Source organism: Mauremys mutica, chromosome 8 (assembly GCF_020497125.1).
Source record: "Mauremys mutica isolate MM-2020 ecotype Southern chromosome 8, ASM2049712v1, whole genome shotgun sequence".
Classification (NCBI taxonomy): domain Eukaryota; kingdom Metazoa; phylum Chordata; order Testudines; family Geoemydidae; genus Mauremys; species Mauremys mutica.
In genome coordinates this window covers 29,824,501-29,850,477 of record NC_059079.1, presented here as the reverse complement: position 1 = coordinate 29,850,477, position 25,977 = coordinate 29,824,501, and the positions used below count along the sequence as shown (strand labels likewise).

The window sequence follows — 25,977 nt, the reverse complement described above, 5'->3', positions numbered from 1 at the left end:
TGCTACACTAAGACTCCGTGCTTGCGAGAGGGGAAGTATTGCCTCTTAGAGGTGCCCAGGGGGGTGGTATATAATTGTCCCAGATCACTGGCTGGGGACTCGAGCCGGTTTTGCATTGTAGTAGTGAAACGGAACCCCTAGATACTGAACCCGGCCCTTGTTGCTGCCAAGTCTGACGGGCAGAAGGGTTACATTTATGAATGTATATATGACATAACTAGAATGTGTTTTATGCTACATATGCTATGTAACATATCGATGTAAAGGTTATGATCTACTGAATACATTCCTCCTATTTGTATGCATGAATCATTTTGGTACTTGAAGTTAGGAATATTGGCTGTATACTTGCTTGATTTCTATTGAGAAAGAAATGTGCAAATTAAATGCCCAATAAAGAACCACTTAAGCCAACAATGAACTTGAAGATGCCAATCCACATCTAAGCTTTCCTAGGAATTTGGCTTGGCTGGTAAAAACTGAGTCATGCATGGACATGTGACTTGCCCATGTGACTCCAAAACTCCATCTTGGACCTGGACTTTGCATAGGAGAGAGGAGGGGGTCTCCACCCACAACAGAAAGTCTACTTAAACCTCTGGGAGACCCCTCTATTTTGTCTTCAGCTGGCTAAAGAGATAGCCTCTCCACCCCCAAGGATACCTGAAAGAAACTGGAACAAAGGACAGTAACTACAAGGGGTGTGAGTAATTGCTATACCCAGACTAGCAGGAGACTAGTCTGTAAAAGGAAGCTTACTGGAACTGGTGAGGTTTTATTTGTATTCAGTTTCTTACACATAGACTTGTGTGTTCTATTTTATTTTACTTGGTAATTCACTTTGTTCCGTCTGTTACTACTTGAAACCACTGAAATCCTACTTTCTGTATTTAATAAAATCACTTTTTACTTATTAATTAACCCAGAGTATCTATTAATACGTGAGGGGAGGGGGCAAACAGCTGTGCATATCTCTCTATCAGTGTCATAGAGGGTGAACATTTATGAGTTTATCCTGTACAAGCTTTACACAGGGTAAAACTGATTAATTTGGATTTTAGACCCCATTGGGAGTTGGGCATCTGAGTGTTAAAGACAGGAACACTTCTGTAAGCTGCTTTTGGTTAAACCTACAGCTGTTAGGCGTAGTGGGTCAGACCCTGGGTCTGTGTTGGAGTGGACGGGCGTGTCTGGCTCAGCAAGACGAGGTGCTGGAGTCCTAAGCTGCCAGGGCAGGAAAGCAGGGGCAGAAGTAGTCTTGCCACATCAGCTGGCAGTTCCCAAGGGGGTTTCTGTGATCCAACCTGTCACACTATTTATTCCCTCTGAAGCATCTGGTGCTGGCCACTCTTGGAAGACAGGATACTGGGCTAGATGGATCATTGGTCTGACCCAGAATGGCTATTCTTATGTTTTTAACAAGACCTGTATACATTTGTAGAGAAGCTAAGTAGTCCATGGACAACGCTATGTTAGTTGCTGTGCATGATTCAGATAAAGTGCAAAACTGGGTCCACAGCAGAGATTTAACAAAGTGAGGGATGAGTTGTTAAGTTATAGAGAGCACAACCCAAGAGCTGTGATAGAAATAGGAGGAGGGGAAAACTCTACTACTAGCGTCAATTATTTTGAAGAAATCGTTGCTCAGTTGAGGTAGATCATGAGAAGTGTTAGGAAAGCTGGGAATCAAAATGTTATCAATTGTTTAGAAGAGAAGCAGTCAGGGTATTTTCATCTTTATTGATACTTAATACCATTAAGATGCTCTGGAAGACAAGATGACTTGTTTACAACATTCCATACAGGAGTGGCTGAACATTCTGTAGTATTTCTGCCTACCTCTGGCTATAAGTCCCTTTTGAATAGCTAATTGTGAAAATTTTTAATTCTTTGTTTCACTGGCTATTTCATTGCATTGCTAATATAACAGACCACAAAAATTCCCACGGCCATTTCCAAATATCACTTTATACTTCAATTTTAAGATTAGCCACTGGCAGTGCAATAGTTATGATTACTGACTACTAAAATTACTACTATAGAGCAGTCACTGATTAATAATGTGGAAAAAAAATGAAACTCAGACCTGAATAGACTGTTCAGAAATATTTCCACTTCCTGATGAAATTCCACTGAATGCATCAATAAGGCCATTGGAGTCAACTGTGTCTGTGGCATAAAACCTTAAGCCTCCTGAAATGTGATTGTTAAAATAATCAGAATAGTCATTTACTGTAGAACAGTAGGTTTTTCTTATGTGCCTTATTCTAGTTTGGCTGTTGCTATAAAGCACAGTGTTAATTTGATAAATTAAATCTTGTTCCTTAACTATCCTTTGTTCATGGGAGAGGAGGGAACCACTGGTGCTGGGGAAATCAATTAATACAAACACCTAAAGGAGTTCCTGCAAAAAGCTAGTCTGACCTGGGAAATGATCCCATCTGTTCACATTTTAACTCCACTAGCTTGGTCACATCTAGCATTTCATCCAGCACACTGTGCTGATTCACTTACAGGCTGTTCTTGGTAAATCTGGACTTCCAGCCATGCACTACCTGTAAAGTGCAATTCCATTTTGAAAGACACCTCTGTCAAAATAACATTGTAGCATTCCATGATTATTGCTTCTCAATGACTCAGATCAAATCTGCTTCATTTACCAGTATAATGTTTGGGCCACTTTCATATGTGCTGAGCACTCATAACTCCAATGGGAATTTCTGCTGCTCAGTGTCTTTGGAAATCTGGCATTTGTTTCAGACAGTGAGCCAAAAGCCGGATTAGTTTAGAAAGTTACTCACCTGTCATATTTGAAAATTGTTCTAGTTCTGGAGCAGCATTTGGCCCCAAGGCAATGGTGTGAATGATCGATCCACTGTTTTTCACCTCCGTAAGGCAACTGCTCATACTCCCATCCTCTCCATCTGTCAGCAGTACAAGTTCAGAACCATAAAGATTAGAGTATTTTTGTTTAATGACCTAAATTGATAAGAGAATTTCAGGTATTAGCAATAGGACTTTATTGTAAATGTTAGCTGCCCTAGCACAGGTAGCACAACAATTTTCCTTGATGTATATGTGTGCAAGTGTAAGGCAAAATCCTTTCCTTACAAGTGTGAATTGTGCGGGCAGTGGAAGTTGTATTATGTGGCAATGGCTGAATTGAAGGTGTCTGAATTATCCTGCCTGTACAGAGCAGGATGGTTCAGGGGAGAAGTGTCTAAGGGTCGCATATTCCTTACATTTCTTCCAAGAAGCTGTAATGTGTGCCCTCACTCCAGGTCCTGCTGCCAATGACAGCATATGCACAGGGCATCTTCTGGAAGCCTGAACATGTCCCTTAAGGCTATGGAAAGCTACCGTGAACACAGTTCTGTTCTGGGTAGTGGCTTGAGAAATCACAGCCTACCATGGTGCCATTTTTACATAACCACGTTTCAGAATGAAACCATGGTTAAACCAATGTTAAAATAAACAAAATTTGCATTTTTTTATAAGACTTTATATGATTTTGATCTTCTGCAAGATGCCTTGAGATTCCTGCAAAGCATTCTTGTAAGATTGTCTCAATGCAATCTTAATTTTTTTTTCTAGTATAAACATCACAGGGCCTTGTACATTTCTTAGGCCCTGCACCTGCTTCTATTGAACCAAATAGATTGAGCTTCCTAAGTCTCTCACTATAAAGCACATTTTCCAAACCTTGAATCGTTCTTGTAGCTCTATTCTGAACCCCTTCCAGTTTCCCCAACATCCTCCCTGAAGTGTAGACACCAGAACCAGTCCCCGGATTCCAGTAATGGTCCTCAGTACTGCTGTACACGGAGGTGAAATCACCTCCCTACTTCTACTCATTATTCTCCTCCTTATACATCCAAGGATCACATTAGCTCTCTTAGCTATATCACTGTACTCAGAGCTCATGTTCAACTGGATATCCACCATGATCCCTAATTCCATTTCAGTGTCACTGCATTCCAGGACACATTCCCCACAATGTTCTCCTTCACCTCAAATCCTTTGTGTACTCCTTCGCAGATTTTAGTTCCTCCACCAGCTGATGTAGGCAGGTATTGGGTAAGATCCTGGCGTACATTCTCATCGATTTGTTGTAGATACATTTCAATTTGTGCTGTAGAATGGAATGTGACAATTCCAACCCAGGAACCCATTTCTATAATCTGTAGCAGGAATATCTCTGCAGCTTGTTTAAGACGTTTAATGCGGTTATTCTGCAGGTGAAGAAAGGGACGTACTTAGAACAGTCAAGGCTTTACAGGAGAGACAGCAAAAAGCAAGAATACAGCAATTACTAATGTTCATTTTGTACCAAAAAACGGAAATGTACCTGCCATAGAGTAGATGAGAGATTTGGAGGAAGTATATGGGTAGTTTAACTTTTCCAATACCCGAGTACTCCAAACTACCCCACGTTACCCGCAGCCATATTCTTTCCAGACTACTGGAGATGTGTGCCATGTTTGGCTATCATGAAAATGTATCTGCATACTGAAACCGCCAGGAGATATATAACAGTATGAGCCAAACAGCATTCTAATAATGTGATCTCATGCTCACAAATAAGATTGTCACATAATTTGTTCACAGTTCTGAATCTTCAGCCACTTTACCTGATCAACCTACCTATGCATTAGGATAGCCCCTGTATTTTACATATTACTGGCACTTTGAAAATTTGTTAATTTTCATGAGAGAACGTATTTTAAATGTAAATCTTTGAACAGATTGCTGAAAACCAGATAGAAAAACTTCCCAGGGTAAATTTTCTCTTCTCTATCAAACCAGCTGTTGTCATTCTTGATCTTTTTAAGATTAGGGGTTGGGCCCATTTCTATCTTTTTATCTCTGGAAATCTAGGTGCAGACCTTAGTTAACTACTTGTTTGCCTTTTAATGGCTGTGGGGTGAATTTGATACTAAAGAGAGTAAAATACTCAAGTAATAATCTACATAAGCTTTTCCAGACTGCTCTTTCACTGAACCTCCACATCTGCTATTCCAATCTGAAACATCTCCAGAGGAAGGAATGCCAGCTGTGTCAAAAGATTTGGTTGTGTGATGGGGACAGATTATCATTAGAGAGTACCACTTTCACTTGTGATCCAGAATCTGAAGTATTATCTCTAGAGGGAAAAGATTGGTGCATTTACATCCTGTGCCTCTCAGTTCCCAGTTGGGTGATTTCATAGCATATGTCACATATGATAGACATAGATCCTGTCATAACTTCACTAGATAATTTGGGCAAATGAGGCAGAGGAATGTAAGGCACTGGGTCATGGCAGCTCTGGTCAGCACTGCTGACTGGGCCATTAAAAGTCCCGTGGGCGTTGCTACCTGCCTAAGGCAGGCTAGTCCCTACCTGTTCTGACACTGCACTGCGCCCCAGAAGCAGCCAGCAGCAAGTCTGGCTCCTAGGCGGGGAGGCTATGGGGCTCTGCACACTGCCTCTGCCCCAAGCACTGCCTCCGCAATCCCATTAGCTGGGAACCGGCCAATGGGAGCTGGGGTGGGTGTGTGCCTGAGGGCGAGAGCTGCGCAGAGCCACTTGTGCACCTCCACCTAGGAGCTGGACCTGCGACTGGCTGATTCCAGGGCGCAGCACAGTCTGCGGTGCCAGGACAGCCAGGAAGACTGCCTTAGCACCCCCCACTGCACTGCTGATCGGGAGCCGCCCAAGGTAAGTCTTTCTTTGTCAGAAAATCAATGAAGTTAGTATTTGATATTGACAAATACTGAACTACAAAACTGAACTCATATAAAACATTATATAGACCCCTATAGGTCAGTGGTCCCCTAACTTTTCTCTCGCACTCTTCCCTTACCAGTAATAGAATATGTCTATGTCCCCTCGGGCCACGAGCGGAGCCACGGCCACCAAACAGGAGCCCAGGACCCGGGGACAAAGCAGGGCTGAGTGGCTTTCCCTCCATGTCCCCTCAGGGGAGCTGGCCCAGCCCCCACCCCGGACATTCCTCTGTGTCCCCGCAGTGGGGACACACTCCACAGTTTGGGGACCACTGCTGTAGGCCAAAGAAATAGCCATATGCCATTTTAAGCACCCTCCTGTACATTTTGATCAAATTCATTATTGTGGATCTTTATCAAATATTTTAAGACATCTGCTCAACCTGCTTTAGCCTCATAGATGTCTTTGTGAAAGAGAAGATAAATCCCATGCACCATCCTTGGAAAATTCCATACCATATACCAAGGATTTTTCCAACAGCCTTTATCAAAACATCATCCTTTGGCTCCTCAGTGGAGTTGTGTTGATGGTTGAACTGAAGACCCAAAATGTTTATTTTTTAAAGAAAGCTACATTAATACACTTTATACTATATAATAATATAGTAGAACCTCAGAGTTACTAACACTTTGGGTATGGAGGTTCATAACTCTGAAAAGTTCGTAACTCTGAACAAAACGTTATGGTTATTCTTTCAAAAGTTTACTACTGAACAATGTCTTAATACAACTTTGAAACTTTACTATGCAGAAGAAAAATGCTTCTTTCCCTTTATTTTCTAGTAGTTTACATTTAATATAGTACTGTACTGTATTTGCTTTTTCTGTCTCTGCTGCTGCCTGATTGTGTACTTCCAGTTTTAAATGATGCATGTGGTTGGCTGAGCAGTAACTTGTTGTAACTCCGAGGTTCTACTGTGTATATGGAATACATGATAGTATGGTACAGTTTTAACTAGCATGAGTTGGGGATACTAATGTTGTTGCTTGATGGTGAAATTTTGAGTGATTAGGCAGGCCATTCAAAAGAAAGGGTGATAAAACCACACCAATATATAGTCAGTATGACAGAAAAAAAAGTATTCTTGAAAGTTTTAAGAGATGTTTCAATTCTTTTTATATTGGGACTATTTTTTATCCTTCTATCTTTAAAGCCAGGTGCCTTTTTTATCATTATTCAATCCATACAGGGCTTACAAAGATTTCTAAAAATTACATACATTTTTTTTCAGACATAAAATATCTTGTCCTCCCAGAGAAATACTGGTGGGAAGTTCCTATTTCTAGCCTTGAAGATCTGTGAAATATCAAACTTAAATGTTGTAACATTTTTTGAGAACAGACGTTGTCACTGGCTCAGGATTGAATGTTTGAAACAAAAATAAAGGATGAAGAAATTCTGTATATTGGGGAAGAATACAACATATATTGATATAAAAATAGCTCTTGGAAGCTGGGTAGTGGTTTGGAATGTAAGACTAAAACCTGGGTAGATGGATTTATAGGAAGAATGCAGCTGAAGATTGTAAAGGTACAGGATAAATAAACCGCAAAAATGTGACCAACTTATCACATGGCTATCACTTCTACATGTTATGATATTTATACATATGAACACACAGCTTATTCAGGGAAGTTATATTGGATTTACTGTAAGATTGATAAAGTTGAAGCCCAAAACAGATTGAGAGTCTCTCTAAGGGCTCATGTTCCCTACAGGGGCCTCTGCAAGATGAAAATTGTGCTAAATTTAGTACAAGTTTTAATTTTAAAAAATGCCTCTGGTTAATCCAGCATCACTTTATGACAACCCAAATTCTTGACTCATTAGGATGAATGATTATGAGGGAAAGTATTTCATTTTTATTTTGCTATACACAGTGACTCTCATATTTATTTTGAAAATAACTTCGCAGTCACATAGCAAGAAACGTGCATGTATGATATATTTTCTGTTTTGGGGAAGTACAGTGATTCTGACATTCTGGAGCAGAAGCTAAAGAAAGAGCAGTAGTTATATTTTGTAAGGAAAGAGAGACCAAGTCTGTCATATCATTTTTAGCAATTTGATGAGTTTCCTTTTATCAATCCCTAAATATGTATAATGGGAGAAATAGTGGCATCAATTTTTCTAAAATAATAAACATGATTGCTGAAATATTGACTGAAGAAAATATTGTAATATCTGCACACCACATTGTTTTATAACTGCCTAACCATTTCTAAGCATTTCTGCTAAAAAAAAAGAATGTATGTTTATTCTTACCCCAGCCATGCTACTAGAAACATCAAGTACTAGACAGACTACTCGATCTTTGGCCTGCAGCAATGAGAAGGAGGTCTCAAATGGAGGACTTGTGCTATTTATTGGAGAGGTGTTACTGAAGTCAGAAGAGTTCATAATTATTTCCCAGGTGCTGCGGTAGTTACACATTTTGTTCTGCAGATTTGTAGCCTTTTCATTATGAGTACTTTGATCACAGAACTCAACCACCTTAAAAAAAAGCCAATTGAAAGAGAAGAAAAATTACTGAAAAAGCAAGCATACACATGTAGTAGCAAATCCCAGTCTACTATTGTTCTATTGCTCATGGCAACCACAAATACAGAAATTCTTCGCCTGCTCTAAAGGCTACAGAGAATATAATCTGTCTATGTCCTGTGCCCTGGACAAAGTCAAAAAATCTGTCTCAGGGTTTACACTGAGCATAGCACTGCAGCTCAAGTGGCCATACCCACATTAGCTTTAGTCCAGCTAGTGTGGCTACAGATAGCACCGAAGACTTGGCAGCATGGGCTGTACAAGCTCACCCAGAACCCTGGATATATATTCACATTGCTAGTCTGCACCAGCGTCCATGCCATCATGTTGTTGCTGCTATTTTTAGCCACACTAGCTAGATTAAAGCTAGCATGGAGATGCCTACCTGAACTTCAATCATATTTCGGATTGCACTGTAGACACACAGTGTGAGGATGCCCAAGCAGTGCAGACATCATCAATACAGTTCAGTCATGTAGTTACTATGGAATCCCAGAACTTTTATATATAAGGATCCCAACTCACCTGGGATACAACACACTCTGCCAGTGCAAAATCACGCAAGAAGAGAAAAGTTTGCAAAACAAAAGCCCTCTCTCATCCTCCTGGCTGGCAGGAATCCTTTTAAAGAGGATGAATAGCTCGCTGTGTCTGTCCCCACTTGCTACTCCCAGCAGGGCAGAATTTAGCCCACAGAATATTTTCGGAGCTCCAGAAGTAAGGTGTGGAGCACCTCTAGCAAGTGGCTGAGCATGCTCAATTTTCATTCATTTTAGTGGGAGTTGAAGATGCTTACAACTTAGCAGGATTAGGCCTGTCACAAAAGGGTAAGCCCACTCAGTGTTGCAACCAAAAATGCCTCCTGTCAGGTAACTTTATTTTTACCTGATCCAAAAGGGAGCAAAATTAGCCACAATGTCAGGCTACATTTCCGTACACCTGTGATGGGACAGATAGGCCCCACACTGTCAATGAAAGGGTTAGTGAGAGCCTGTGGACACAGTTGGCCCCATCCCACTACACCAGCAGCAAATGTCAGGCACAGAGAGAGGAGCTAAACGGAAACTTAGCTAAACTCAGGGCTTCCCAGGAAGAAGAGCAGAACTCCGCTTCTCCAGAGAGAAGCCTGGTTGCAGACCAGAGGTTGAGCCAGCTTGCTGGCCTGACAAGCTCCTGCTAGAAGGGACAACCAGATGCTGGGGGATCAGCAGAAGCATGGACTGTTTGGAGCCAAGCCTTGAATAGAAGCGTTCGGTCCCACGCAAAGTTCATTGGACAACCCTGTTTTGAGTTGTATTTTTGTTATTGTTGTTGTTCCTGATTCCTTTGGAAGGGGTAGGACTGAGCTGTGCCTTTGCAGGAGGACAAAATCAATGCTACCTTGGACCTCATAAACACAGCACCATACCAGCGGAGACCAGCAGCTAGGTGAGTCATGCCCTGAGGGGCGACAAAGGGGTACTATGGAGGCAGCCGTTGAAGAACAAACTTGGGGGAGAATGCAGGCACACGTCTAGCACTGGGGGAAGGGAAGAGGTCAGGACTTAAAGAAGAGACTTCCCAGCAGTATGGACCTGGAGCAACTACTGAAATAAATGGTGGAGCATCACATCCACCAATAGCAGCCGCAACTGACTTGAGACTTAGCTGCTCAGCAGCAGCAACAACAACAACAGCTGATGCAACAAGGCGTGACCTCACTGCAGCCTCTCACATTGGCCGGACTTCCACCATGGGTCTGGTGGACACGGACCTGGCCGTCGCCCTGGTGCCGGTCAGATTCATGAAGATGGGGACTGAAGATGATCCAGTGACTTTTCTTGAAATTTTTCAGTGGGTGGCTGTGGAGCATGGTGGCCATCAGAGCACTGAGCAGTCTTACCCGTCACCTACTTGACCAGGACAGAACCACAGACTGCCTATTGTGGGCTAAACCCAGCGATAGCATGAGATTATGCTCCGATAGCAAGGTTTATGCCTGAGGCAAAGTGGCCATTTTAGACTCATTGGATCTATCTGAGGGCCTGGCCCTGCATGGTGGCACAGAAACTACAGGACTTGTGTTGGTGGTGGCTAAAACCTGAGACAAGGACAGGGTTCAAGTGGTTGAAATGGTTTCCCTTGAACAATTTACTGGACTTAGTATGAGAAATGTGGGAGGAGCAGGGTCCCTGAGCTGCAAACATTGTGCAGTACGTCCTTGCTCTTCGCGAGAGCCTAGAAGCTTTAGGCACCTTTGTAAAGGAGAATCTCCGGAATGCCGAGTGCCCAAGAGACTGCCTACAACAAATGGGCCCATCTCCAAGTATTCAAATTTGGGGGTTGCGGGCTCTTATTGCTCCTGAGTTCAGAGAGTCAAAACCTTGGGCCCATCAGCAGGGCCCTTACAAAAATATTCCCCATGTAAATTATGAAATGAGACAGCCTGACAAAAGAAAAACAAAACAAAATTTTGGTGTCAGTGACAATGCTGGGAATGAACAGCTGAGCCAGTGCTCTGGATGCTTAAACACTAATTAATTCCCCCCAGAGTGGACCTGATGGGGCCTAATTAGTGAATGAGAATGGGCTAGGGAAGGACTAATGAGCAAATTGACCCATTAACACAGGTGGTAGAAGGCAGCACAGGAAGGCGGTACAGGGAAGAAAGCAGCAGGCTAGCAGAGCCTGAATCGGGAAGGATCTCTGGGTAGAGAGATCTCTTCCCTCTCCTTTTACTGACAGAAATGAGAAACTGGAACCATATATAATTATGGCGTCTGGATGAGTAAGTTGCTGGGAAAAACAAATGTAAATAAACCTCACTGGGGTGTTTGACATTTGACAGCCTCTTAGGTAGTGTAGAGAGAGCAGAAGTCAGGAGTAGGATGTTGCCCTGCCACAATCTCAATCTCTTAAAGCCACGTGACCTTTCTGCCTGACAGCAACAATGGCCAGGTGAAAATCTAGGGGTTCATCTTCACATTTCAAAACAACTATCTCAAGCCCCCATCAACTAATCTGGGAAAACCAAACACCATCCCTGGTGTCTCGAAGAAGCACGACTTCCCCATGCACAAGCACTGAGTCTGTGTATAACTAAAGAAAACTTATTAAAAAGGAGAGGGAACACAGCATTACCTCGGGAAAAGACTGCAACATGTAAAAGCATGTAAGCCATGAGTAAACACCCACCCCACAGTACACTGGGCAGTGTCTTTTGCCTCTGTTGCCTTAAGGTATGAACAGAAAAAAGATCTTTCAACTGAGTCTTTAAACACAGGAGAGGGGAGGATTAAATGGTCATAAAGACGCTTTAAACATAGTCCACACCATCAAGTAACAATACCTGTCCCTACTCGTCCCTTCTTCACTTAAATTTGGCATCCATACCCCCTGCATAGAGAGTGAGATTGATTTTACAGTGATCTCCTCAAACAGGGCATGCTGCCCTTTATTCATACAATAAGGAAAACAAAGTGAATTTTAACCCAAAGCAGACAAGACTGATTACTTTGGCAAAGCAGCTCTGTCTGCTGAATGCCATGGCAGAGTAGGTGTGTCTATGCAAATAAACATGGCTCCTGAAGTCTTTTCCCCCAGTTCATCACCAAATGGCAGGGTAGAGTTCATTCAGATCCCAGCTTACACCAGCTACACTTCCAAACCAGAGTTAGGGCCACAGACAGCCAACATGTTGGTCCTTGGGATGGTCTGTACCATGGACAGTCAAACGCTGGAACAAAAGGTCTAAGCCCAACAACTGGTACTCTCCATACCGTGTTTTCTGACCAACTGAGTAAAAACTATTACACTTCCTACCACATCCAAACTAAGGCTGCACAAGGTTTCAGGACATCACGCAGCCTCTTGCATAGAAGATGAGGGAGATCATGAAGCAGAAACTCCAGTACATGCTGGACCTTGGGGGAGGAGGGTGACAGAAGAGACCCATAGACTGGATAAGTCCAAGCATGTTGGTTCTTAAACCCTATGGACCACAAAATTTTGCACTGATATTTAGAAAAGTCTATGCACCTCAAAGTTTGATGCATATTCCAAGCCACACATTGACAAGCTACTAGATTGGTTGGGTGTGGCCAAATATATTACCCCTTGGATCTCACAAAGGTATACTGGCAAATCCCACTCAGTCTGGAGTGCTGAGAAAAAACAGCCTTTGTCAACTCTTATGCCCTATATCAGTTCCAGGTTCTGTTATTTAGCCTACATGGGGCTCCAGCAATGTTTCAACAGCTAATGGACCAGTCCCCCTAGTCCCACAGTGGTTATGCTGTGTTCTCCCTCAATAATGTCATGGTCTATAGCTGGAAAGACTTCCTGAAGCACGTGGTTGCTGTAATCTGGTCCCTCAGAGTGGACAGACTAATGGTGAACTCTGCAAAGTGCTGTACAGTCAAAGACAAAACTACTTACCTGTGGTACACCATGAGGAAGGGCCAGGTACAATCTCTGGTAGACAAGGTCCAGACCTTGAGGGACTGTCCACTCCAGCCAAAAAAAGCAAATGCACCAGTTTTGGGGGCTGACAGGATACTACTACCAGTTTGTACCAGGGTTCTTATCTATAGAGGCCTTTCTCAGAAATCTTCTCAAGAACAGCAACCTAAGAAAGATTCATTGGATGGAAGCCTGTGAGAAGGTCTTTCAGCTACTAAAGGGTAACATCTGTAGGGAGCCCATTTTATACAGACTGGATTTCACTGAGGAATTCCTCCTACACACTGATGCTTCTGAAGCTGGACTGGGGGCTGTCTTGTCTCAGATAGCTGATGGTGAGGAATATCCCATCCTGAGTTACAAGTTGTTCCCAAGAGAGGCCTACTCCATTATAGAAAAAGAGGACTTAGCTGTGAAATAGGCCATGGAGGCACTCCAATATTACCTTCTTGGCAACTAATTCACCCTGGTCATGGATCATGCACCTCTACGATGACTCCATGCCATGAAGGGCATCAACCCCCAACTCATATGGTGATATCTGTCTCTCCAGATCTTCTCCTTCTGTGTCCAGCATAGAACTGGGTTGCTCACTGAAATACAGACTTTTTCTCTCAGTAGAGGGGAGCTGGCAGGAAAGAGCAGTGCCCTAAGTAAGATCCTGGGTGGGGTGATAAGCAACGAGGCCCCATGCTGGTAATGAGAAGGTTGATGAGAGCCTGTCTATCCAGTTGGCCCCACCTCATGGTACCTTCAGCAAATATCAGCCATTGGGAGGGAAGGACTGGAAATGTTGGCCTTGAAAGCAGAGGGGAAGTTTTTTGGGCCAAGTGATGGGTAGAAAGAGGCTTGGAACTGTGAATAAAGAAAATACCCCCTGTTGTTTGATTCCTGGTATCTTTAGAGTAACAGGACTTTGTGTATATTCTTTGTAAACAAACAGGATTGCATCAAAGAAATACTTTACTCTATCATCAATTTCTCCTAATGGAAACAACCTACAAGACACTGGCTATCCACTTGGGTCAAAAAGTGGTAACAGTACTTACAGAAGGGAGGCTCTGCATATACATTATAGATGCTGGGGCATTTTGTGTTTTATCTGGTACAAATTTACATTCAGCTTCATACAGCTTTGTCTGTTTATCATATTTGCATTCTCTTGTCGTGCAGCTGTTTCCCGTGCAGCTTTGAACTATGTATTTCCCAGTGACACTAGTTGAACACCTAAAGGGGAGGTAAGATAGAAAGAGGCTTAGCTAACAAGCTGCATATAATCAACAAATAATAATGATCTGTTATTTATTATTTGAATCATGAAAGGCCCAAAGTCTCCAGTCAGCACTGGGATTGTATTAGACATTGCACAAACACAAATTTAGACACTATCTCTGCCCCCAAAGCAGGAGCTTTGCCAGCTTTTTTGCCTCCCTAGGTGGCGGAAGGTCCCACCCCCAAAATTCCGCCCCCGACAGAGGCAGCGGAAGGTCCTGCCCCTGAAATGCCACCCCCGACAGAGGCGGTGGAAGGTCTGGCCACCACGGTCGCCGCCCCCCAAATGTTAGTGCCCTAGGCGACTGCCTAGGTCGCCTAATGGGTTACGCCGGCCCTGCCCCAAAAAGTTTACAATATAATTTACAAGTGGTCAGAATAATAAAATACTGGTAGACTTTTTTTTCCAGAGGCATCTTCAAGAAATTATGTATAGGTTGTGCATCAAACACCATCTGTGTAAGCAATAACTATGGAAGTGCCTCTACTATTCCATCAATATGCTTCAATCCAGACATGAAAGATATTCTCCAGAGGTGAACTGGTATTACATTCTCCATGCCCATTCATTCACTGTCTTTGTGACACAGATTTAGAAGCCTAGAGGTGGTCACTAAGTTACTAGTTATTCCCCTCCTGGAATGTACTTGACTGAAGACAAGTCTACACTACAGCACTATATGGGAGTAGCTGCGCGGCTGCAGCACATCTGATGAAGTCGTGCTATGCAGAGGGAGAACGCTTTCCCATCAGCATAATTACTCCATCTCGGCAAGAAGTGGAAGGTATGTGAGCAGGAGAGCATCTCCCGTCAACATAGCACCAGAGTGGACAGCGTGAAGCTTGCATCGCTTCGGGGGGGAAGCTTTCTTGACTTAGGCTGTAATGTAGACCTGTGGTGTAGGCATGGGGCTGATGTGCTAATGACAGCAATCAATAAACTTGGAATAAATTGGAATAAAAATGGAATAAACTGCCTAGGGAGGTTGTGGAATCTCCATCTCTGGAGATATTTAAGAGCAGGTTAGATAAATGTCTATCACGGATGATCTAGACAGTATTTGGTCCTGCCATGAGGGCAGGGAACTGGACTCAATGACCTCTCAAGGTCCCTTCCAGTCCTAGAGTCAATGAATCTATGAAAATAAACCCAGCAGCTGGGAGCAGTTAAGAGGCAGGAAGGAAGTGCAAGAGGGGGGATGCCAGGAGATACAGGGGCACATGATGAGGAGATCTTTCCCTCTGCCACCCCAGAGAGTGGGTTATGGGGAAGTTTACGTACACTGGTATGTTGCTGCCCAAGGCTGTACTGAGGAATTGGTGGAGGGGACCTCATAAATAACACACTGATGCTTATAAACCTGGAAAGTGTCCAGCTGGTTTGTGGTGGTTGAAGGGCGGAGTAGGGAGCCCTGTCACAGTCTCCTTCAGTGGTGACTGCCACTTAGAGTACCAATTGCAATAGAGGAGATTGGTGATATTGATACTTGTCCATTAGGAATTGGACAGAAAATACCAATTCCTTTCACAATGGCCAACAAGTGATTGGCAGATGGTAATGAGTTTTAGGCATGACCAAACTGGTTCCAGTTCAGACCAGTGCCTGAGAAGTGAAAAGTTTTGTATCCCATTTCCAACCCTCTGAGATATCCAGTCTCACTCTGCTTTTTGTTTCTCATTGACAGAGCTGTACATTTAAAAAAATAAAAACCTTAGATACGCAGAATCTGAAGAACATTATCATAAGATAGTAACAGCTTTGAAGTGGGGGTAATAATGGGGTGTGTGCCTTGACCATGTCCCTTTTAAATATTTAAAATAAAACTAAACATGAACTAGTAAGAATGTTCTGGAACTTCAAGGATCACTCCCCCAAGGAACTTGAGAAAAAAATCTCATTTACTACATGCTAACTGCTATTGGATAAAGCCATAGTAAATCAAAATGTAGAGAACAGGAACTCAAATCTGTAATTGCATTTAAATTAAAAGCTCATACTTTTTATACTATTTGTATAGAAAGTGTGATGGATTATAGTGACTGCAATTCAATGAGACTGATCTGTGGGGAACAATATTGTTAGTTAAACATTATTGTATAAACTTCTTTTTTAATCCTCTGAACAACTCGCCAAGACTCTTTGCATGGGCTCAAAGTACAGAAAGAAAACAGAAGACCATTATGTGCCAAATGTCATTGAACTATTTAAAATGTCATCAACTGAAGACAAAATATAAAAAGCACTGGTACCTTGTTGCTTCAACACTTGCTTTTCCAGAGTCTACAGACACATAGAAAGGTGCATCATTATTGTATTCATCAAACACCCCCCAACGAAGATGGGCCCATTCATGGACAAAAACTTTGGCTGTGGAAGAGCAGGAGCATGTGTAAATTCTAAATACAACACTTTAAAGTTTACTTTAAATTCCTGTAGGTCATTTAAACAAATTTAGGGCACAATCCTGCAATGAGCTCTGCTTGGATGGACCCCTGCACCCACACAGCACTCACTGCGGGATCCGACTTTAAACCCAAACAGATCACTGTGTTCAGATTAACCCTTCCAGAGTATTAACAGACCTGGGTAAAGATCTGACACCTCTGTTTGCAGACAGTAGCTTCTGTCTATTCCTGGTATCAAGCAAGGTGCCTCATGTTACCCATGTCTTTTAAAATAATAATTCTTGGCTCTTATATAACACAAAGGAAAAGGTGTATATTAGAAAACCATAGAGAAGTTAGTTTAAGTTCAGCTCAGGATAAAACTAAGGATTACTTAGATTGTTGCAGGCAGATAAAGTGTAAAAGGTTAGACAACCAAAATACTTTTCCAGAAAACCAAACTATCTCACCAGAACAATCTAACCTCTTTCTTGCAGGTGTTGGTAAAGCCATTGACATGGTGAATGTACATAATGTTGTCTACCTAAAGCTTTCAATTAGAGCTAGGCCAAGGAAGCAGCGCTCAGGTCAGATTAAGTTTAAGCCAGAATTCAAGGTTTGAGTTCAGTGCTTCCCCAGGCTAGAATTTGGGTTTGTATTTGACTTTACTGGAGTCCAGCGAATTGTTCTAAGATTTTTGTCCCTAAATGCCAGAAATCTGATGAGAAAGACTGTTCTGGTGAGATTTCCACCATTTTAGGCCAAATACCTATACATTTTTGATCCAATCTAATGCAGGTTCATCTTCGATTTGAATCCAAATAACCTTGCACCTTTACCAGGGTTCAGATTTGAGGGGCTGGTTTTGATCTAGCTCACATAAATAATTGATTCTAATTGGGTATGGAACAGAGATAAATAAATTGTACAATATATTGGTTAATGGGCATAGAAGAAAGTCGTTGTTAATAACAGCAGGTTACACTGCACAAAACTCAGGGGTCTCTACTGGGGCTTTTTTATTTGCTTATTAATGGCCTCACATAGGCAATGCCCATGCAGTCAAAAAAATATGCTGATGAAATCAAAATGGGAATATTGTTAATTCCTTGTGAATGTGCACTTACAGAAGGGTAGTTGGGCAAATGTGGCTTTCAGACGTTCCAAGAAAAACCTTTGTATCCTCAGAGCAGGATCCGCTCATGAGAGTTTGGTCTATTCTAGAATCCTCTGGGACTGGTTTTACCTTCATGTTCCCCAGGTTACACCCACCTCAACTCTCAGACTAGCTTGCTGCACTGTAATGTTAGGATATATGGTATTTCCAAGTCCAGGCAATGATTTAAGAGGAAAAACAACCTTCATTTACTGTAAAAATATGAGCCAAAATTTTCAAAAGAGAGTGGTCATTTTAGGTGCCCCCATTTCTGAGTGTCCAACTTAAGACTCCTCAAGGGAGCCTGATGTTCAACACTGTGTGAAAAAACAGGCTCTTTTAAAATGTCGCAGGTTGGGCAACCAAAAACTGAGGCATCTCAAATCACTAGTCACTTTGGAAAATCTGGCCCATTGCATATTTATAACAACAAAAGCAGAAAATTAAGGTCCAGTAGGTGGTGCTACCTCGTGATCCATAGATGTTATACAAATTGTCATTTAACAGGAAGTTGGGAGTGAAATGAATGTATCGTCCCTTTTCCCCACATCCTCCATATTGCAGCGTGTAGGGATCGTCTCCGTACTTCAAGTAAGGATTAGCCACGATAACATCTGCCTAGAAATAAAATGGTCCTTGTTTAAAGAGCATCAGGAAATGGAGGGTGACAGATGATTCTGATGAATGGGCTCAGCTGCAGCTTTCACTCCCAGTGATTGTTCCTCCAGATAAGGACTGCAGGACTGGGCACTAGAGGGCAATGCAAATTCTAAAAAGAGCAATTTATATTTCTATATTACTGAAAAAAATTAGGGCTTGTCTACACGGTGCGGTAACATGCACTATATGGGGGTGATTTCTAAAGTGCAGCATTATGTTAAAGTGCACCAGGGAACACTTAGTGCACACCAGCAGGGTCTACAAGGACCAATTAATGAGCAACACGTTAATGTGTTTTAGAAATTATACCTCTATAGGTGCATTACTCCACCCTGTAGACAAAACTCTATATCTTACACTTATGAACACAACAAATACTTTTGGTTTGTAAAGGTGCTCTAAATCTTACCTTATCGTATGACTCTGTTTTTACACTTAAATACTCAGGTTTTGGCAGCCAATGCAGAGGAATTATAATTTTTACAGCCTTGAAAAAAAATCTCTGTTTTGTAGCAGTGAACAAGTAAGTAGAAGCCTCTTTGACCGTGTCCTGGTAGGGAAAGAAAAGAAATGCCTTATGAATTAAGAATTGAACGGTAGAGGCAATGAGTAGTTTAGCCTTGCCGGGAAACAAGGGTACATAAAGTAACATTAAATATGTGAAGACATAGAAAGAAACCAACCTTGGCCAAGGGAAAGGCTGGGACAGATTATTTCCCTCATGGAGCAAGGAGAGACCAAATTGTAACTCTGAGAGACTCTGGATTGCTCCTAGGGGAGTAGAAATATAACCACCCCTTGCTCAGGGCTTATGATAAAAACCACAATCTATCCCTGAAAATAAAACCTGACAGAGAACCTTCCAGACATGGCATTTCCTCAAAAAATTTACATGGGCCTGAGATGAAGGATGGTTGGGGCCTGCATCAGTCTTTTTCATCGATCGCTAAAGTGCACTGTGGTGCTTGATGAATCAAATAAAATGATAAATAGTAAGTAATAACCTGTGGTTTCCTTTTTCTTCTCCCTGGGATTCCTCCTTTCTTTGCTCCACTTCTATAGGATTGTACCTTTTCCCTGCCTCTACAGTTGGCACTACTTTGTCACTATTTTTCTGTTCCCCTCCTCCTTGCTCCTTCCCCTCCTCTCCTGAGTAGTTTCGGGGTCACTAGTTAATGGCTATGCCTGCTTCAGTTTATTGTTCTCTTTACAGCAACTGAATGCTCAATGACCAAATCATGTGAACATGGAGCAAAGATTTACACGGTGACACTGAGAAATGAAAGGATAACTAAAACCAAAACTATCACTATATACACCAAGGGTTTTAAGAACACAGTGAATATCTGCAAGGACAGGGGAAAGGAGGGATAAAAGCAGATGGCAAACATTGTAATGGAGGTACAGTAAAGGGTAATTAAATAGCCATGTTCCGGAGATTCTCTAGTCTAAAATACTCATGTTTTGGAAAGAAGGTGATACACAGAATCAGCCTGGCCCTGAGCCATAGTAGTCCTGTTAAACTTCAAGAGATTAGTACAGTCATTTCATTAACACCAGCACTTAAGAAGAAAAATTCAAGCTAAGAACAAATTTGGTAATAATGGATTTGATCTAACTCCCATGAAAATCAAAAGGAAAAACCTTGCATTGACATTAATCGGGGCTGGAACTGGTCTTTTAAGATTACTGCTAATCTAGAGGTAGAAATAACCAAGAAGTCTGAATGTCACTGAAGGACATTACATATACCAAAGTTCTTACCTGTATGTTTCTTATGATATTGTCATCTTCTGGTAGCTCAGGGTTAATTGCAATAACAATATCCTCATAGCCACCATTTTTCAGCTGTACCATAGAACCTCTCACTACAAGTAGCAGAAATAAAAGAGCCAAGCTCTTGAACACCCTCATTGTCCCTTTCTCCACAATTTTTGTTATAAACATGGTGGCACAGCTATTTATACAATTGCTTATTTACACAAAAGTATCTGTACATTTTATGGCAAGTATATACAGATCCGTTGTGTAAATTCAGATTGCATAACTGTGGTCAATCTGATGGTGTCAGGTAACATATTAATATGTGGAAATTCTTGACAACTGTAATAATCTGAACTGTATTTCCTTATCCAATTGATGCATCTTGAAGTGACCCATTCATGTTGTCATGAATATATTATAAATATTTGGTAAAGCATGTAAAATACAGTATCGCAAATAGTCAACTGGTAAACACGGCACTTCGGGACTTGTATGAGAAAACTCTGATCAGTACAACAGCTATGTACTACTGAATGGGACAAATGCAGATTGAGTGGCAAACACAGATTAGTGCTAATCTATGTGATTTGAGAGAGAAATTCTATATGGAATGTATCAGAGGACCTATTAGTTTTCATTAGATGCTTTAAAAAGTACTGTAGAAATTTGTCATACCTGCCCAATATTTGAAATCTATTAATTCAATTAATTAGAAAGATAAAGGTTAATGGAAGGTCAGAAATGATACTATATAAATAAATAAAATAGGGACAATTGGTATGTACTGTATGTAACTTTACATTCTAATATGTGTAATTTAAATTGCTTTGTAGAGAGAACACTTCCACTCGGCTTAGCTGTTTTACTTCAACAGTGCATATAACTGCAGTCACAATTCACAGAGGCATCAATTTTAAAGCCACAAGGGACTATCAGATCATCTAGTCTGACCTTCTGTATAGTACAGGCGATGGGATTTTATGACTAAAACATGTGTTCCAGAAAGGCCCAGTCCCGATCTGAAGACTTTGCCTGATGGAGAATCCACCACTTCCCTTGGCAGTTTGTTCCCATGATTTATCACTCACACTAGAGCTAGCAGTAAGATGTCTTAATCTATTTAATGTGTGCTCTATTGATAATGTATAGTGCTCATATTTAATCAGAGTGTCATGCAAACACCATACAAAATGTAAGTATATTACATCTACACAGTTGCCTTTATCTACCAAACTTGGAATCATCAAAAAATGAAATCTAGTTTGTTTGACAAGGCCCATTTTCCATGAAATCACAGCAATTTACATTCATTATATTCCCAACATTTAATTCTTTATTGATTGAATCTCACATAAGATTTCCCATTAATTTGCCGGGGAACGATGTTAGACTAACTGGCCTTATAATTAAGGCTGTGAGTTTGTCACAGAAGTAACAGATTCCATGGGTTTCAGGGACCTCCGTGATTTCTGCAGCGGCCAGTGTGATTTGACCCAGGGGCCCCTGAGCAGCTCAGGCACTCCCTGAGCCAGCTGCGCCAGGAAACTGAGCAGAGTCTTGTGTGCAGCTGTTTATTATTTTTCCATAGATCTGTATCTCTCTTGTGATTGTTTAAAAGTGCTTCTGTAAAGTCTGTGTGTCCCTTGTTTTAACTGTCACGAAATCCCTGAAGGGTAAAACAATCATTCTGAGTAACCACGAGGGTGAATCACTTAAGGTTATTATTGACAGATTTATGAAAGTGCCATATGCCAGAAAATATAAGAAATGCCCTTTCATAAAATTGTTGCACAAAGCATAAAGCATAAAAGCATAAAGAAAATTCATTTCATGAAACTCTTCCACACAGACTAATGAAATCCTTACACCATGCATAATACAATTTCATTTCAGCATTTTAGCTCGTAAGTTCAAACTAGGAGCATAAGGCATCCCTGGGGGCCCCGATGATTTGCTGCAGTCTGTTGAGGCAGCCTTTCTGGCTGTTCATAACATTCTGAAAGTCTCTGCACCTCTGCCTGAGCGCCATCAGTAAGACTTTATCCCTTGCGCTCACAGATGTGGTGCAAAATACAGTGAGCAGTTATCGCACGTGGCAGATATTGCTCAGCAGCCTCAAACTTTATCATCGAGCCATCTCCATCTCCCTTTCAGCCTTCACATACATACTCCTCTGACGTCCTGTGATTGCTCAGGGTACAGGTAACCAGCTCCTTTCTCCCATCCGAGTGTCCAGTAAAAGGCTTCATATGCCAGGGAAGCAAAGGGGAAGTTGGGTCTCCCAGAATGACAGTGGGAATCAGAACGCCATTGATACCCATAGTGGGCCTGGAAGGAAAATTTCCTTTTTTTATTGTAGAAAATAGGCCTGAGTTTCTAAAGAGTCTGGCATCACGGACCTTTCCAGACCACTCTACATCAAGATTGATGATTCTTCTCCAGTGATCAGCAAATCCTTGGAAGCCCTGGAGAAATGCCCTTTCTGATGATGAACTCTGAGGCCTAGTGTGATGGGCAAAGAATAGGCACATGTTCCCTATCTCTACCCTCAGGCAATGGTATATAAGGAAGGAGCAGAAACTTTTGAGTACTTTGTCACTCACTCCTGCAAGTCTTTGAGCTGAACAGTCACAGTCAATGGCCAGGAAGGAGGTCGTTCAAAAGTGAGATTGTATAGCAAGGTAGCCTGCCTCTTTAAGGAACAACAGGTCTTGGGCAGCCCTGTTCAATTATCCCCACCGGGCTACATCTGTGCAGAGTGTGGAGCTGAAAAGGAGGAAAACTCAGCAGTTGAGGGCTGGCTTGGGAGGAGAGTGGGGAGGTCAAAAAGCTGGTCTGGAGGTTTGAATGCCAAAGCTGGGGTAGTGTGTGAAGACAGAGCCCAACAGGAACCAGCACCTCATGGACTGGATCAGAACTCGGTGGTTGAGAATGAAAGCCCAGCAGCTAAGGGCTGGATGGGAGGAGAGTGAACAGGCTGTTCTGATGTGAGGCAAGAAACTGGCCTTGAGCTAGAAATTGGCTGAGGGCTGGAGCCTGCCAGAGGCCGTTGGTAGGAGGGCAGACCTGACCTGGGTACATGTGTTGACCAGAGCCCAGCAGCTGGTGGTTAGATGGTGAGAGGGCTGTTGCTGCTGGGAACCTGCCTGTAAGGAAGGGGGTTGAAGGTGGAGGCGAGTGGACTGAAGGCACTGTTGTGTTGATGTTATATTGGACTGGATTAAGGGAGTCTGTTACCCGGGAAGAGGATGGATGCTTTGAAGTAGTTTGGCCTGAAGGCCAAGTTACCTCTATGGCTGGAGCAGGCTGAAGATCACTGTGGGGAAACTGAGGAAGAGTGCTGCAGTGCTGGGTCTTGAAGGGGTGTTCTGGGATGGTCAGTCTTGTAACAGAGACCATCACTGCTTCTGAGCCATGGACCTATCTGAAGAAGCGGCAATGTCATGGGGAGATTGCCATGTAGCTCTCTTTGACCTGCTGCACAGCCTCACCTACCGATTTCCACAGTCCTACTTCCCTCTCCACTGCAGAGGGAAGTATCTGGCCCTTTTTACAGTAATACAGTTCACCAAGTAGCATTCCAGTAATGGGCGTGCCACCCCCCTCCGAAGCACCACCCTAAACTTAAGAACCTCATCTAGTCCTAGGTAGAAAGTAATTTTATTGCAGCACAGCACACAAAGCCAACTGTACAAAACCTGGTGAGTTCCATTTTCCACTACAGTGGTAGAAGGAAGTATGAGGCTGCAGAGAATTCAGTTGTGGACTCCTGCAAAAAAGGCTTATATTGTTCTTATAAAAACAGATTCAGCTACATCTTATAGCTAATGTAACTGCACTTTAGAAAGAATGAAAATACTTTTACAAAGCCATTTTACAGACAAAGTCAAGACAGATAAATGGCCAACCATAAGCATGCAACTGGCTGTTGTAAGAGGAGGCCCTGAGATATAAACCTTGGTATCAGAGGCCTGGTTTGAGGCCTAAAGGCCTGAACTAAGGTAATGGTCAAGACTTTGCTAACATAAAGCAAAGTTAAGCTGTGAGCCAGAGGCAGGTCCTGCTCACAGAAGCTGCCAAAGAAAGGGCTGATGCTGCACAAAGAGACATACCTAAAAGGTACTGGGCACCAGATATCAGAACATTCACATACTTGTACACTCCACACAGATAACAAGGAACAGGCTGACCCATCCCAATGACAGGGCCAAAAGGGTAATATGATGGATAGAGCTGTTTTGTTCGAATCAACATGTACAAGGTGAGAGGCGGCACCTTGCTACGTAGAGGGGTTGCACCTCAATACATCAGGAGTGATGTGTAACTTGTTTGTACCTGTGGATAAGAATGCATCCTTGGGGCGGTGTCTTTGTCTGGCCTAGGGGGCAGTGGAAATTCCTGCCACTGACTGAGCTGAGTCCATTGCCACGGGGCACATATTCGTAGTATTTCCTGTAGAGTAAAGTCTAGAGGGAACTATCATTGTGCTTCGTTTGACAATAAACCTGTCCGAAGTGCCTTCGTACCTTACTAGAGTCTGTGGTTATTGGGGGTTCTCGTCGGGTCTGCTGTGTCAGCGATCTGCGCAGAGCTGGGGCAGCACACAGAGGGAACACATGCACGCAGCCGATTGATATCAACATTGAACAGAGCAGAGCACCACATCGGTAGCATCTGACAACAATAGCATTAGCAAATACGGTAAAAAAAAAGATTCCTAAGCTTAAAATGGTGTGGCTTTCCTTTCCATTCCCCACTTTTCATCTTCCATTCTTTCACCCCACCTCCCCCTTAAGTGTTTCGACCTCCTCCCTTATATCGGTTCTGTGATCTTGTATCTTTCTCTTCTTTCCTCTGGATCCCATCTTCTGGCAGGGGTGAAAGTAACTTAAAGGACTTACTAGTACTCCAGAGTCCTGCGGCGGGGGAGGGGCCTCAACGAGAAGAGGCATGGCCTCTATCGGAAGAGGTGGGGCCTTTAAACCCTGGGGCTTTTAAATCAGGATTTAAAGGGCTCAGGGATTCAGCTGAAGCTAGAAGCCGGGCCCTTTAAATCACCCGCCAGAGCTACCAGCTGCAGAGGCGGCTGGGAGCCCTGGGGTTTGGGCAGGGGTGAAAGTAATTTACATTTCTTACCCATATGGTCCAATCGCAAGCAACCCACCTCTCCTAAATACTTCAAGGATCTCTACCATTGCATGACATAGATAGAGAAAATAAAGCTACTATTACTACTACCAGTACTGTCTGTAATAAAACTTTACTATTGGAATAAACCTGAAAAAGTGAAAACTCACTGTCACATTTTTTTGCGTGTCTTCCCTCCTCCAGCCAGGCTGCTGACACTAGGCTCCGTGCCTTCTCCCTGCCTGGCACTGAGCAGCAGCTGCAGGGGCTTCCCTCTAGCTTGCAGCAGGGAGACTGGCCGAGGGAGGGAGAAGCCTGCCTCCTGCATAACAGTTTAAACTCAGCTGTTCCCTGCACGGTTCAGTAACATTTCAAAGAGGATCTGCAAGCAGTTTGGACATCACAATCATGATCCTCTGCTGGGGAGGGAATTGGATAGATTTGAACTTGGAAATGGTTCCTGATTTTGATTGTGTTTTTTGTGTATAGGAGATCCCTTCATCATGGGGGCAGAAAAGAACTGCCCCTGCCATGGTCACCCCCCCCCAACAACAACAACAACTGGGACTGAAATTAACAAGGATGCCAGAAACGGCTCCTAACCCTGGGGGCTGAACTGCGCAGGGAACAGCTGAGTTTAAACTGTTCTTATGCAGGCAGCAGCAGCAGGCATCTCAGCCAGTGTCCCTACTAAAAGCTAGAGCCTAGAGGAGAACCCCTGCTGGCAGGGCCGGCTCCAGGGGTTTTGCCGCCCCAAGCAGAGGAAAAAAAAAAAAGCCGCGATCACGATCTGCGGCAATTCAGCGGGAGGTCCTTCGCTCCGAATGGGAGTGAGGGACCCTCCACCGAATTGCCGCTGAATA

General features: G+C 42.8%; 1 protein-coding gene across 1 annotated transcript in view; it reads right to left on the bottom strand.

Moving 5' to 3' along the window:
• LOC123375788 (calcium-activated chloride channel regulator 1-like) overlaps positions 1-20,137 on the bottom strand; it is a 29,649-nt gene extending 9,512 nt beyond the window's left edge. Inside the window, exons 1-9 of the mRNA XM_045027044.1 lie at positions 19,988-20,137; positions 18,633-18,773; positions 18,031-18,181; positions 16,273-16,390; positions 13,800-13,977; positions 8,035-8,262; positions 4,011-4,232; positions 2,802-2,979; positions 2,087-2,193 (exon numbers count right to left, since the gene is read on the bottom strand). Of these exons, the coding sequence (XP_044882979.1) occupies positions 2,087-2,193; positions 2,802-2,979; positions 4,011-4,232; positions 8,035-8,262; positions 13,800-13,977; positions 16,273-16,390; positions 18,031-18,181; positions 18,633-18,773; positions 19,988-20,137 (1,473 nt within the window). The remainder of the gene's footprint in view (positions 1-2,086; positions 2,194-2,801; positions 2,980-4,010; positions 4,233-8,034; positions 8,263-13,799; positions 13,978-16,272; positions 16,391-18,030; positions 18,182-18,632; positions 18,774-19,987) is intronic.
• Positions 20,138-25,977: the final 5,840 nt, after the last annotated feature.